Raw genomic sequence first — 16,579 nt, 5'->3', positions numbered from 1 at the left:
TTACAAGGCTACAATCTTGTTATAAGTAACTAATATTTTCCATAAAGGCATTAAATTTACGTTTGTTATACATTTTTTTTTTATGTATTGATTCTAAATACAAGTGTCAATTTGATAAAAAGTGATAAAAAGAACTAGCTTATTTGTAGGTCAGCTTTCTTTAACAGGAAGTTCTGTTTGCACTAACCTATATAATATTATCATTTTGATATTGAATGTTGATTTTATTCCAACTGATAATTTGTGAATTACGACCCTAAATTATACGTTTGATGTACTTAATGTTTGTCTTAACAAAGTTTCAATCCAATGTTTTTACATGGAATAATATAACATCTTAAAAAGCCCATACACTGATGGAGAGGGGAATTTACTGAAAAAAGAAACCTTCAAGTGGCATATGAGAAATAGAACTTCAAATAAAGTTTTCCTGTAAAAATCTAAAATTACTGATGTCAAGTGTGACTTAAGCTTTTGAAGGGAAGAATCCCTTATTAATATATTATGTCAAGTTTGAGTTAAGTTCAATAACAGTTATTTCGGATTTGGAAATTTTAACCATCGGGAGCAAAATTTTACATGAACCTGGTATCTTCTAAGATGAAGGATTAGACCGGCAACCTTCAATGGCGTATACGCCCGTTAAGAAGCCGATAGCTCAGAAACGCAACTTTGGCCGGAGTAAGTACATAAGCACTGAAGTGGAACGGTTCTTGCTTCTTCCCATGTAACCACAAAGATATATTTACATAGATTTTCACTTAACGAACACATTCTATAAGATCAAGTTTGATGATTTGGGCTTTCAATCAATGCCCTAATATAAAATATAGAAACAAACTGTGTCTGAAATTCCACTTTTACTAATTTCTTTTATAAACTTAATTCTTTAATAGCACTCATTTAAGCAGAGGTTACCAGAGCCTGTGACTGTTCACACTGCATTACAATAGATGAATCAGAATTGATCCTAAGACTGTATTGATTAATGGCATATTATAAACTGTTAAGTGATAAATTCTGGACATATCTGGACTTTCTTAGGTTTGTGTGCTTTCCGTGTATGTCATAATTTCATAATTATGTTGGCTGATTTTTTCTGCCATGGTGGGGCGTGGGCAAAGTTCCGAAAATGGCAGGGCGTAAATGTGGTAAGGGGAGAGTAGTCAATGCAGTAAGTGGTCTGCCACAAAATTCAACCATATAAATTGCAATGCTCTGTAAAATGTCTCAATTATGCAACAATTTTGTAAGCTCATCCATCTTGAAACTGTTAAATGTTTGAGGATACGAAAATTTGGTAAGAATATTGTTTGGCAAACAACCAGTTGTCCATTCGGATCTCCTCTGACATTTTCCTGCAAAAACAACCTCAGATGCATGTTGGTACATGAGTAGAAGTAGTTTATAAATTTTTAAATAATAGTATTAATTAATTGTAGTAATTAAACATGCATTTTGTATATATATATATATAAGTTTAAAATGATTGTCATATTATTTCATAAATTATTAAGATTCTCAAGATTTTTAAAAGTCATTAAGTTTAACTGCTAATTTGAAATTTCTACACGATCTACTTGCAATTTGGTTAAATGTAAAGATTACTGACATTGTAAGTCGTCCATATACATCAGAGGTTGTTTTCGATGGAATTATAATGGCCGAGGTGGTCCGAATGCCAGTTGTCTTGTTGGTGAAGTTTGTGTTTGCCATCAATGGCGTCCCTGGATTGGTTCCTGGTCTGAGCTTGTGTACGCTTGGTTGCGGGTTCATACACACCAGTTGTGTCGCTATATTGTACCCAGATCGGTACCCAGCCTTTTTCATACACAACTGTTATTTAGTTAACAAGCAAAGTAGCTTTTAAACCTTAACCAACAAGTATGATGTTATCTATTTAAAATCAGTCTTTTTAAATAGCCCGCTAAGCGTCTTAATTAAATGAAGTGTTGAGGTAAGACCTGATTATATCATTGCTCAGTTGACATATAGACATGTATCATCGATGGACGTGTTGTTGCCTTCAGCAATTATTTAATTTGGCAGTAATCTGTCACAATCGCAATCTTCACCATAAATATATTTTCCTGTTTGGGGAGTAAAATGCACTAAATCAGTAGGGTTGCAGAATCAGTTAAGATGGTTTAACTATGTCTTGTTTTACGGAGAAGTGAGTAAATCGGCTATGTGAGAATTAACCACCACTCGACAGTTTGTCGTGAATAACAGAATAAAATGTCACCGCTAATACTGTAGAATTAATGTTGTCTTTTTATTGTGTTACTCATGATATCATATGAGACCCATTACTGTAAATAGGACAAAAACGTTAAAGTGTTCATAGCTTGTGTTGGAAGTCTCTAAGTGATATTGAGGATTATGACTTTTGTCAAGTGCTACAGAACTATTTATTTTTTCTTAGTTGTAAAGTTGTGATTAAATCATTACATCTTGAAACTTAAAGGTCGTACTGGATTTCAGAAATATTATTCCCATACCGTTGCATGTTTGAAATGACTTCACCACGGTAACCAACCATACTGTGCTGATAAAACCGTTATCTCAATGCAATGTTTTGCTGGTTCATCTCAAAATCACTTTGAGTTTTGAAAGCATTTTACTGAAACAAGAAAATCAGATTTTAGTATCCACGTATGCAGTTAAAAAGATTTTGTTCATGTTAACACAGTGGCTTTATATATAGTACTGATAAAAACATGGCTGAAAATATGCAGACACGGTGCCAAATCTGATTTCTTTTGAAAGTGAGTTTAGATTTGATTTCCATTCATGGATATCTAACAAATGACTAATTCAAAATTGATAAGATCAGGAAGAGTGATGTGGGGATTTTTGTGTTTCAATGGGGATTGCATCCCATTATTAAACTGCCAAGATTAATGGTTAAACTCTGTCAGTCTGATGGATGTTTATTATCAGGAGCTACATACTAGGGAATTTAATAATTGATAATATCTACAGCTGATACTAAAAAACAAGTGGAAAAGGAGTTAATGTGGGATTATTTTTTCACTGTTATATAATAAGATGATTATCTTAAAATGAAAATTAGTAAAAAAATATGACTATGAGTTACCACAATTGTAATGTAATAAAAGGATAAACAAAAATCTTAATTCCAAGCCAGTGCTTTAAACTGTGTATCAACATGGAGGTTTTACATGGAATTGCCCGGGGCTCAAAGAACTCTTTTACCAAGATGTATGCAGCTTTAAACAAAGGGGGACAATCCGGAGTTACTGCCCCTAAAAAGAAAGCAATTGTGTACAGAAGGAGTGACAAAAGAAAAGAAGAAGGTAGGAAAACAAAGAAAAATACAAGTCATCAGTAAAATGTGCACTCATATAGATTTTAATTCCCTATAACATTTTTATATCCTCGCAAATGTGACTTTAAATTGCACAATACGCAAAAAAACACAATGTAGTTAAATATAACAGGTTGCAATAGGGACAGTTCAAGTTATCCTTATGCACACACTTTGTATCTGAAATAGTGAAATCTGAGCATATTATATACACAGTTTTAGATATGGGCTTAAAATTTTGCATTTTTTTTACTGGTTAAAAAACAATTGAAATAAAATATAAACAATTCAATTTACTTACATTTGTATTAATTTATGTTTCCGGTAATATGTTTGATTAAGAAATAAAAGTTGAAAAAAGAATTATATTTATGTTCATATATTTTATATTGATTATGAATTGTATTCCTGTTATTTATAATAGTTAATTTGCTATCAATATATTTGGGGTGTTAATTGTTGTTTCTCCATCTTCACTTCATCAGTGCTATGATAAACAAGTATTATAACATTGACAATTTAAAGCCCAGTTTAGGTAAGGTCCATATACAGTTTGTATTGTTCTGTAATCCTGACCTATTGTTGTAATCTGTATCTTGTTTTTTCACAGGTTTAAGACTTGTCTTAACTTGCACTTTCTTGCTTAAATATCAAATGAAAAGATGTCATTTTAAGTATATTTTCATTTATAGAAAATCTTTCATTGATGGAAAAGAAACAATTTGCTGCTTTCTGATATATATATGAGTGAATTTTGGATTTAATTTGCAGTTTTTAGAAGCATAAAAGTGCATTATTTTAAAATAACTAAAAATTGTCATTGTTTTGTTTTTAAAGTCAGAGGATACTTTATTTTAAAGTGGCAGAGTTTGAAGTTTTACAACATGTTTGTATGGAAGAAAATTGAACTAAGGGTTAAGTTGCTACTTAAGCGACAGCCTTCCTACATAAAGCTGCGAAAGCAGCAGTCATCAATATGGGATCACGTCAGGAAAAATCACCGTACAACTGTTGTGTACAGAAAAAGCATTAATGAGGAAATATCATCGTATTCTTTATGCCATGGTACATGTATGTTTTGTGTTTGAAATACACTGGACTCCCAATTTCACAAAATGTATTAAACAAACAAGTTTAAGTATTTTTTTTCATTAAGGTGAAATTCTTACTTATTCTGGATTTTACTGAATAAACATTATTTTATCTTGATAATCATAAAGATAATTTTCTTTTAAAATCCAAAATATCTTAATTAAAATGTTGATATTACGTCAATTATTTGAAAACAAAAATATTGAGCTTATCTTAATCCTGTTATGAAGAGCTTAAGATGTTTAGAAAAATTAGAGCCTTTAAGTCGGAGTGTTATTATTGAAATACGATCGATTGCAATATTAATTCTTCATCCTTTAAAAGGGCTTTAAAAGAAGATATATTTACATTTTGCTCATTACATTTTCTTTAAGAGATGCAACTATTCAAGTTTAAACAACATTCAATTACGAACATAATTATATGTTACAAACATGTTTAAATATTGCATATATATTTATTTATGCACCAATGTTATCGTTTCATAACCATTATATGTGTAACTGTGCATGTCTATTTATTATTTAAATTATGAATATGTCATCTATATAACAAATGTGATATTGTGTATTTGGGACTGGCGGCCTCGTAGTACGTAATAAACCATTCATTCATTCATTCATTCATTCATTCATTCATTCATTCATTCATTCATTCATTCATTCATTCATTCATTCATTCATTCATTCATTCATTCATTCATTCATTCATTCATTCATTCATTCATTCATTCATTCATTCATTCATTCATTCATTCATTCATGCATTCATTCATTCATTCATTCATTCTATTTTTAGTCAGATATTTATCTAAAAATAAAGGAAAGCTTCAAGAGGAATTCTGACACAATAAAGGGGAAAATATATACTTTTACGGTAAGGAGTTGGGCAGATATTTTGCCCCAAAATCACTAATAGTGATACTCCTTACCTTAAAAGTATATATTTTCCCCTTTTTTGTGTCAGGGCCCCGACCCTGCTCCCTACAGTCGAAAAAACAGCCCTGGTCGATTTAGGTTTAGAATTGGCTCCTTAAAAGCAATGCAATAATCATGATCTTCTGTCAGCAGCTTATTTGAAATGCATAAATGCAGGTCTGTGAGTCAGGGATCATAGCTGAATTATATTATGTTTTATTTCCTTGCTACTTCAATAATAGTTCCTTGAAACAATATTTTCAAGGACAAATTGATATCTTCTTTCTTTTTTTAATTTATTTCCGCTAGCTCCTCTCAGATGTGATTGTTTCCTTGCTGCGTACATGTGTTTTACTTCTCAGGCTTCTTTGTAATTTAAAATACCAGGCCCTAATTTCTCAAATTTCTCAAAAGTCCTTATAACAGGATTAAGCTAAGCTCGCTATTTTTGTTTTACTTAACATTTGCATAATATTTACTTCTTTAAGAGTTTTAAGAGATTAAATAGGAATGATCTATATAATAAATACAATTATTCAGTTTTTCAAAATCAATTTTAAGTATGTATTTTTGCTGTTAAGCTTAAGAAGTTTTGAGAAATTCAGGCCAGATATGTTTTTTATTTATAATCATAATCACATATCATAATATAATTCATAATGATGACAATATTTTACATTTGTTGTCCACACATTTTTGACCACATGTGTATGTAACAGAATATTAATGATTGTTGTTCCAGATCCGGAACCTGCAGAGCCAGTTGCCCCTGCAAGACCTAGTAAGACCATTGTTAACCTACTGTCTGTTATTGCGGAATGATAACTATGCTGTTGATTATTTTGGAATAAAATATATTTACAAGGACATATGTATAGGGAGTTGGCACTTATAAATGAACTAAGGTTGAAACCTGTTATGTCAAAGTCATCAGAGCTGCAGGAAATACTTCAATATAACGAGAATATATCATATCTGGAATTGGATCAACTAATATCTTCATCAAACATTGCATCAACATGTTGAAAAGTGTTAATGTATAATTTATTAACTTTATTGTTGTCATTAGCGTTTCAATTTAACATTATAAATTTATTTCATTTTGGGACTATTTTTTGTGTGTAGCAATAAATTGTGTAAAGCGGTCTTGTCATTCTATTCATAGCATGGGTTAGAAAGAATAACTGTAAGTTTTTTTTAAATGAAATTTGGTATTTTATTAACAATTCTGAAAACGAAAATTGAACTACATGTACTGGTTTAAATAATATTATATGTAATGATGTGCATGATTGATGTCATTATTGGGGATATGAACACATTTAGGCTGGTTAAAGTATGTGTTGAGTTTTTCCCGATAATGACATCAATAACGCAATTCATTCCTTAAATAACAGGTTGTCATTTGCAACACTCACTGCAATTAAGTGGCATGTCGCTAATTGTCATTGAAAGTTTTCACCTTCTGCCTGCTTTGTATTTTGACATACAAGGTTTAAAGACCATATGCAATGTTTGACCATGGTCACTTAGATATCACTTTATTGCAGATTTTTTTTATTTAACCTAATTCTTTTTATACAAAATCAGTTTTAGATAAAAAAAAGAAAAAAAAGAACACAGTCAGGACTGGTAAAAAAGTTTGACTTAACAAGAAAATATATCTAACAGATAGCGGGGTTTGACTGTAATTTGTATATTAAATTGATATCTTCATCAAATACTTCAATAATGAAGTCTCCAATATCACAAAATACAATGTCCATCCCTTCCATTTCAGACCGGCGTACCCCTCCTAGCCAGCCCAGATCAGAGCCCCCAGCCTTCAGAGAGCCCCCACGGAGAGTCCCTGCACCCGAGCCTGAAGAGGTTAGCAAACATTTGTTTATTGTATGCATACTGTATGTTTAGTTATACCCCCACAAACGAAGTTTGAGTGGGTATATAGGAGTGAGCTTGTCGGTAGGTCGGTCGGTCGGTCTGTCTGTCTGTCGATCTGTCGGTTTTCATGATTTCCAGACGATAACTCATGAAAGGCTTGACAGATTTGGACAATTTTTGGTACACAGGTGTTACATCAGAAGATACAGGTCAAGTTCGATATTGGGGCTGGTGGGGCCAAGGTCAAGGTCACTGTTACTAAAAATAGAAAAACGGTTTCCAGGCGATAACTCATGAAAGGCTAGACAGATTTGAACAATTTTTGGTACACAGGTGTAACATCAGAAGATACAGGTCAAGTTCAATATTGGGGCTGGTGGGGCCAAGGTCAAGGTCACTGTTACTAAAAATAGAAAAACGGTTTCCGGACGATAACTCATGAAAGGCTAGACAGATTTGAACAATTTTTGGTACACAGGTGTAACATCAGAAGATACAGGTCAAGTTCGATATTGGGGCTGGTGGGGCCAAAGTCAAGGTCACTGTTACTAAAAATAGAAAAACGGTTTCCAGACGATAAATCATCAAAGGCTTGACAGATTTGAACAATTTTTGGTACACAGGTGTAACATCAGAAGATACAGGGCAAGTTCGATATGGGGCTGGTGGGGCCAAGGTCAAGGTCACTGTAACTAAAAATAGAAAAACGGTTTACGGACGATAACTTCTGAAAGGCTAGACAGATTTGAACACTTTTTGGTACACAGGTGTAACATCAGAAGATACAGGTCAAGTTCGATATTGGGGCTGGTGGGGCCAAGGTCAAGGTCACTGTTACTAAAAATAGAAAAATGGTTTCCGGACGATAACTCATGAAAGGCTAGTTTTTCTTGTCAGCAGTGTAACTTCTAAATTACCCTACATATTTAAATAAAACAATACATGCATGATAAAAGAAGATGCAGTGTGCAGTTACCTTGGAGTTATGGCCTCTTTTCAAAGGAATGGTTTGCCATTCCTGTGTCCAAGCGGCATTTGGGGGTATTCGTCACTCCTGTGACAGCTCTAGTTTAATTAATAGTTATGACATTTTTTTGGATAATGTAAAATCTTAATGATTAAGAAGGGCAAAGATTTTACACATACAGTTAGGTGTACTTTCTGTCTTAAGACTAACATGTTTACAGCAGGCAGGGAACCAAACTTTTATGTCATGTCTGTGGTCAATCTGCAATTCTAAACGATTAAGCATGGAACTTATTAAAGGTCATTGAAGTAATATCTTGGCTGGACATGCTAGGCTGCCATTGTATTTGAATCACGCTGTTCTCAAGGTTGAAACCTGGGGGTAGCTCCATCAAGAAATCTAGGAGCCGTTTCATACCGAGGAGAGGTGTTGGACAGTGCAGTGCTACTGTTGAAAATCACTCCTAGATTTGAAATCTCTCTTAGATATGAAATCGCTCTTTGATGTGAAATCGCTCCAAGATATGTAATCGCTCCTACTAGATATGAATCGCTCCTAGATATAAAATCGCACCTAGATATGTAATCGCTCTTAGATATGAAATCACTCCTAGATATGAAATCGCTCCTAGATATGAAATCGCTCCTAGATGTGAAATCGCTCCAAGATATGTAATCGCTCCTACTAGATATGAATTGCTCCTAGATGTGAAATCGCTCCTAGATATAAAATCGCACCTAGATATGTAATCGCTCTTAGATATGAAATCACTTCTAGATATAAAATCGCTCCTAGGCATTTAATCGCTCCTAGATATGAAAATCGCTTCTAGATATAAAATCGCTCTTAGATATGAAATTGCTCCTATATATGAAATCACTCCTAGATGTGAAATCACTCCTTGACATGAAATCACTCCTTGATATGAAATCAGGAGAGACAGAGAGATACAGCTGATGGACACATACCCACAAATCCAGTTAAACACCATATGGTTTTCATTAAAGTGATACTCGTATTTAAAATCAATATAACAAACATATATTTTGAGTGATTAACTACTCACTAAATAATGCATTTATGGTAAATATCAATTACTGTTCACAAGATTGTAACTGTGTATTTAATTGTTGGAAACGCACCAATATTAAATGACTGGTGGGTCCTAAAATATTTACAACGATCATGTCTCATGAGGTAGAAATACCATGTTTAATAGCCCTTTCTTTCAAATTTAACATTATATCCTTCATAAACAAGAACCTTTGTTTAAAATACTTATTCATCATTTTCGGATGTGTTAATTGTGGTACTCACTGTTTACTTGGAAGTAAGAGTGCATCTTTAAGCATTTTAAGTCATTCTCTTACTTCAGTCATTTTCCTAGTTGAAGTATCTCCCTGGTCATATGGTATAATAACTTGTTTTTAAAATACTGAAATACATACTTCTATGTTTATCACACTCTTCTTTTATTTAACCCTTTACTTCATGTAAACCTAAGCCATTTCAGGCTGCCAGTTCATGGCTTATCAGTTCATATCAGTACCCCTACTTCATAGGAGATTATTGATATTATTGGAATTTTAACCTTAATGTATTACAAACCTATTTTCTTAGTATTTCTTTTGGTTTAATCAATAAGTCATCAATGTAAAGTTTATAGAGAATTAAATTTCCAATCCAGTCATATAAATTTTATTTTGTTATCTAAATTATTTCCGCATGATATTCATAAATAAACAGAAAAATATGTCAAATTTGATGAAAATTAATTTTTATTACACTTTTATTTATCAAACATAACACAAAATATTATATAAACAACATATTTTTATAATTCATTTAATGCAACCTGAATTGAAACAAAGATGGACAGAATTAAAAAATAGTTCACAACAAAGAAGCACGGTATATTTATATATATATGATACAGAAGAAAAAAAAAAGTTGATCAACAGTCACAGTATGTATAACTTTCGGTTATTTAACACTACAATGAACAAATAAAGTTATTATTCAACTACTAAATGAGGCCTGCATGTTGTTGTTTACTAAATTTATATCGTTTATTGCATGTCCATGTATTGTCATTTGGGTTTGATTTTAAAAATCCTCATTTCTCGTATCCTTGTGTGCGTGACGCCGAGGTCTGAATTCTCGACGTCGTACTCAATGTCTCAAACTCATTTTAATCGAAGCCAGAATGTTCCGATTCGTCAGACAAACACTGAAATATAAATGACATTATTCAGGAATGTTGTTTTAAACTGAAGTTAACAAGGGCAGAAATTAGCTCTACATTGCATTCTTGTGTATTCGTAAACACGTGTTTCAACAGCTGATCGATGTTAAATTGGGTCATGTCAAAGTTTAACAATAGGGATAGTCATTATTTTATAACACATTTGTACTTACTTTCAATTTGTAGAAGCAGATGCGCATTTTTATGACCGGATTAGCGAAACAGAAGTGACACATATGTCCCATATAATGATTTATGGCCTTTGTTTATACAAGCCAGATGATTTTTTGTTTATCCAACATGGCCGACATTTTGACACGTTTTCGAACCATGACCTGTGACGTCAGGCGCGTGATCAATAAAATATAGTTGTATTATTGGTAGTTAATTATAACTTGCAGTATTGTGTAAATTTCCACGAGGAAAACGAGACAGGAATGCCCACAAACCTGCGCAGTCAATGTTTTACGCATCTTTGATACCAGTGACCTTATTTCCCGATTTTCCGAAATTCTTTAAATAGTAACATAGTGTTTTTTTTAGTGCATTGTATTTATCGATGTTTATACTTCATGAATATGAATTTATAGCGCATAAACAAGCATCAGGCATGAAAATAAATGCCCCTACATTACGAATACGTAGGATTACGTATCTATGAAGCTATGGATAAAACGTTAAGATCCGTATCTATGAAGCTATGGATAGATAAGTAAAATTGCGTATCTATGAAGTAAAGGGTTAACTATAATTTTTTTTGAAAATTTATTTCAATTAGGGAATTACCAAAGGAGATTTACAAATAACAGCCAATTTGCGAAGACTCATGCTTGATTATCAGGGCTTCAATTGGCTCTCAAAATTTTAATATCTGAGTGACTTTTGAAATATTGCTGTCATTTTAATTATTTGTAGGGTTTTATGCTGTTATTGTGAATACCATGCAATTTTTCAATAAAATGAATTTGATATTAATTAAAAGATTTCTACTCTTTGATAGATTCTTACAATGATGATATTGTTTAAATAAGCGATGTATATATAATGCATGAATTTAAACTAAAAACATTATGATGAATGTAGATACTGTGTACTTTGGGCTCATGGTCTTTGTGTTTACTCTGCTAAATTGAGTTCAGTTGAGCTCAACCAATGTTCTTTTGATTGCTTCTTACATGTATTATGTATACTTAATGGTAAAATGATTTAAATGATCTTCACTCTGTATTTTGTGTGTTGTGAACTTGCAGCCACAGGAGCTGTATGAGGATCCGGACAATACCGGACCCCCTGTGACAAGCATCCCACCCAGGCGCCCCCCAGTCAGTGAGCCAGTCGAGGAAGAGGTTAGTATTTTTGTTTCTTGACCCCCCCTCCCCCTCCCTCAGCTCCGTGTTTCATTTCCAGCATCCCCCCCCCCCCCCCCCCACCCCATGCCGGCTAAGTCTAGTATCCCGCCCAGGTGAACCAGTAGAGAAAGAGGTAAGTATTGTTGTCCCCTGTCCCCCCATCCACTTTTAACAGCCCCATGTGTCCAGTAACCCACCCAGGTATCCCTCACTTAAAGAACCAGTAGAAAAAGAAGTTAGTATTGTTGTCCCCTGCCCCCCTTCCCCCTCCTCCAGAGCCCAAGATGCCCAATGTGTCCTGTATCACACCCTGGTATCGCCCACTCACAGAACCAGTTATGCCCCTTGTTAGACTAAAATAAAACCCAAAATAGTTGAGCTTCACTCTGGGGCACTCTGTCTGTATTTCTAATGCCTTGGAGTATAGTGTTAATATTATTGTGTATCTCAATTCCTAGGAGTATGAGGACCCTGACGCTCATAAGCAGAATTTCCAGACTGTACGGAACATGCCCCTGCCCACGCCACCATCTGAGAGGTCCGCCCCGGGGCATGGCAACAGACCCCCACCGCCTCTGCCTAATACCAGATCTGCACCTGCCCCACCCCCACAGATAGAAGAGGTATGGTCACATTGATGAACTGTTTGCTCAATGTTTTGTTGTTTGATCTCATGGACAAACACTTAACTGGTAAGTCCTGTCGCAAATGAACAAGCATAACATAATTAAGAAAAATATATAACTGTTGTTGTTGTTGTTGTTTTTGTTGTTGTTATAAGGGCAGGAGATTGTTTCAGTTAAATACCGGGCCGCAAATAATCCGGCATATCTGTTAGGAAAGGAGCAGTTAACCTGCAATAAATATTTGAAACCTCCACTGTTGTTAACCAACACTGATCATTTTCTTTCTCTTAATGAATCTCACAGTGGTGATTTCTTATGACTCATTATCTACACTGTATTAACCTCTCAGCCAATAGAGGGCCTGCTTATTCTCATGGGAGTATATTCAAATTTTGTAGCACTCAACATACCGGTAATTTCTTTTGACAGGCACATTTTATGGCTATAATGAAGGTTTATTTTTTTAGAAATGAAAACTTATATATTAAAGATCATTTCTCAGATAATACAAGTTTAATGTTCATGGAAAGTGTTGCCACTTCTTTCCTTCTCTATCTGGTTATACTTCTTCCCTGGGAACTATTTCAATAAAGATCATAGTGGATTTGAGTCGAAAATTGGAACTATCTTAGTGCCAATGGTTACATTATTTTGCAACATTTTTCTGTGAATTGAACTTTAACCAGCATTGAACATAAACAAGAGGTGAGGAAGTAAAAATAACCAATGTGTTGCTATTTGTGAAGTTAAGACTAAAATCCTTTACTCAAATGGGTTCCTGGAATTTAAAGACAATACATATTTTGTGACATAATGTTAGAAAGAGGTTTATATTGTGGCCATTGCATGAAATATGCATACAATTATGCAAATTTCTCTTTAAGGACATTGCCATGTATAAATCTTATGGGTGTTTATCATTTGTACAGTTGAAACCCATTATGTCAAACTCTGTAATATTGATGTTCCAGTAATGTCAAACTTTTTTTATTATTTTGGGTTTAGTAAGATATGTTTTGTATTTTGGTTATGTCGAATGTTCGTTATCTCGAAATATTTCCCGAGGTCCCATCAACTTCGACATAGCGAGTTTTCACTGTACTTAATTTCTTAAACTTTCTTACACTTGAATGATGTGTTTGATATTTTGCAAGTGTGACAGGACAACATTTTTATATGACTATTATATACTGAATCTTTCAATATTCTTATTTTTAGTCTAGCCCATTGCATGTACTATGTCTTTACCTCCATCTTTTCTCTAGAACTACATAGATCCAGATGTGAATGACAAGCCACCAACCCCTCCCCCACCCCGCAATGGCAAGAGAGGGGGGCCGTCTATACCCAATAGTAGGCAGGACAAACCAGTCCCGCCTCCCATCAACAACATACCCAGACGGCACTCGGACGAAGTCAAAGTATGACATTCCTGTGTTTGTTTTTTCTCTCATTCTGGTATATTAAATATTGTAATGATAAACTGCAGGCAAGTATGTCTTTAGATGATGGACACATTTCACATGTTGCATGACAGTTTTCTTTTGAACTATATATGATTGAAATTTAACTATACACCAGATTGGAACCAAAAAAAGTATTTTTTTCTGTAATGAATCTCAGGTCAATTATTGAATAAAATGTTTTACTCTTTGATATCATAATTGTAAAACAAATACCAAAATGTAAAAAAAAATGAGTCGGAGACCGGGTTCGAACTTATGTCGCCAAAAATGCAGTCCAGTTTTGTATCCACTGTGCTATGATGGCTTACCCGTAACAGTTTGATTATTTAAGCTATATACTTAACTTGGTAATATCACGTGATAACATCAACTAGCCAGTCACGCATAAGGAATGAATTCTACTAGGTAGACTTACCAATAAAATTTTGTCTAATGGAAAAATACAAAAAAATGGGAAAAATAAATTAATTGTAATTTATGTGTTACTTCAGTTAGTAAGTTTATGTCAGTTTTCAACAATTTTCTTTTTTTCACTATTTTATCAATACAGAGTACAGCCCCTTTACAGGCCTCCTGTTTTTTTTTTGTTTTTTTTTTGTCAAAACCAATAATTCCTAATGTTCAGTTAAAATAGCTGATTTATTAGCCAATGTTTTTTGTATTCATTCATTCTTTGAGTGAGGCCATATAACTATGTATCAATTGTTCTAGCATTACCAAGCTGTCAAGTTGCTGGATTTTCCTTAAATGTTCATAAACTTCACTGTACTACAGAGCTTAGTTTCATTAAAGTTTAACTAAAGTTGGGCTACAACATTGAAAATTGAATTTTAAGATTCAAAACTGTAAAATTGTTTTATATTATTCTGAATAACTTCTACTTTTTATGCCCCCGAAGGTGGGCATATTAAAATCGCACCGTCCGTCCGTCTGTCCGGCTCAATAACTCGTGTCCGGGCTGTAACTTTCCCTTGTATGGACATATTTTAAAATAACTTGCCACATGTGTTCCACATACCAAGACGACGTGTCGCGTGCAAGACCCGGCTTCATACCTCTTAAGGTCAAGGTCACACTTAGTGTTTATTCACAATGGAGCATAGGTTGTCGTGTCCGGGCTGTAACTTTCCCTTGTATGGACAGATTTTAAAATAACTTGCCACATGTGTTCCACATACCAAGACGACGTGTCGCGTGCAAGACCCGTGTTCGTACCTCTAAGGTCAAGGTCACACTTAGTGTTTATTCACAATGGAGTGCTGCATATAAAGACCTAGAGCATAGGTTGTCGTGTCCGGGCTGTAACTTTCCCTTGTATGGACAGATTTTAAAATAACTTGCCACATGTGTTCCACATACCAAGACGATGTGTCGCGTGCAAGACCCGTGTCCCTACCTCTATGGTCAAGGTCACACTTAGATGTTTATTCATAATGGACTGCTGCATATAAGGATATGGAGTATAGGTTGTCGCATCCGGGCTGTAACTTTCTCTTGTATGGACAGATTTTAAAATAACTTGCCACATGTGTTCCACATACCAAGACGACGTGTCGCGTGCAAGACCCTTGTCCCTACCTCTTAGGTCAAGCTCACACTTAGATGTTTATTCACAATGAAATGCTGGGTAAATGGACATAGAGTAGAGGTTGTCGTTTCCGGGCTGTAACTTTCTCTTGTATGGAAATATTTTAAAATAACTTGCCAGATGTGTTTGACATACCAAGATGACGTGTCGCCTGCAAGACCCGTGTCCCTCCCTCTAAGGTCAAGGTCACACTTAGGTGTTTATTCACAATGAAATGCTAGGTATATGGACATAGAGTATAGGTTGTTGTGTCCGGGCTGTAACTTTCTCTTGTATGGACATATTTTAAAATAACTTGCCACATGTGTTCGACATATCAAGAGGACGTGTCGCGTGCAAGACCCGTGTCCTTACCTCTAAGGTCATACTTTGTGTTATTCACAATGGAATGCTGCATATATAAGGACATAGAGTATAGGTTGTGGTGTCCGGGCTGTTACTTTCTCTTGTATGGACAGATTTTAAAATGATTGCCTCATGTGTTCGACATACCAAGACGACGTGTCACATGCAAGACCCGTGTCCTTACCTCTAAGGTCAAGGTCACACTTAGGTGTTTATTCACAATGCTGCATATAAGCACATAGAGTATAGGTTGTCTTGTCCGGGCTGTAACTTTTTCTTGTATGGACAGATTTTAAAATAACTGGCCACATGTGTTCAACATACCAAGACGACGTGTCGCATGCAAGACCCATGTCCCTACCTCTAAGGTGAAAGATACACTAAGTGAAACCTGGTAATTCGAATGGCGAACGTTGTTATTCGGGCGGGTGGGCGGCCAGGCGGCGTCAAACGCACCTTTGAAACTGAATAACTTTAGTTAGGGTTGACATATCTTGACCAAACTTGGTCTATAGAAAGAGTTTATGGAGACCTTTCATGGGATTGCGTTTGGGGTCCCTAGGTTCAAGGTCAAGGTCACTGTTACTAAAAATAGAAAAACGGTTGAAACTGAATAACTTTAGTTAGGGATGACATATCTTGACTAAACTTGGTCTATAGGAAGAGTTTATGGAGACCTTTCATGGGATTGTGTTTGGGGTCCCTAGGTTCAAGGTCAAGGTGACTGTTACTAAAAATAGAAAAACAGTTGAAACTGAATAACTTTAGTAAG

General features: G+C 34.6%; 1 protein-coding gene across 9 annotated transcripts in view; it reads left to right on the top strand.

Moving 5' to 3' along the window:
* Positions 1–16,579, top strand: part of LOC128211079 (uncharacterized) — a 65,779-nt gene that overhangs the window by 22,269 nt on the left and 26,931 nt on the right. For 4 of the 9 annotated variants that reach the window (XM_052915489.1, XM_052915488.1, XM_052915493.1 and 1 more), the window contains 6 exons: positions 601–681; positions 6,083–6,121; positions 7,121–7,209; positions 11,684–11,779; positions 12,241–12,405; positions 13,674–13,829. In XM_052915489.1, the coding sequence (XP_052771449.1) occupies positions 601–681; positions 6,083–6,121; positions 7,121–7,209; positions 11,684–11,779; positions 12,241–12,405; positions 13,674–13,829 (626 nt within the window). Of the gene's footprint in view, positions 1–600; positions 682–2,020; positions 3,321–6,082; positions 6,122–7,120; positions 7,210–11,683; positions 11,780–12,240; positions 12,406–13,673; positions 13,830–16,579 lie in introns of those variants that run through there. The other 5 variants (XM_052915490.1, XM_052915496.1, XM_052915495.1 and 2 more) reach the window with 3 other exon arrangements.

Source organism: Mya arenaria, chromosome 12 (genome assembly GCF_026914265.1).
Source record: "Mya arenaria isolate MELC-2E11 chromosome 12, ASM2691426v1".
Lineage (NCBI taxonomy): Eukaryota > Metazoa > Mollusca > Bivalvia > Myida > Myidae > Mya > Mya arenaria.
Note: the sequence above shows the minus strand (reverse complement) of the source record. Positions and strands in the feature narration are given on the sequence as shown.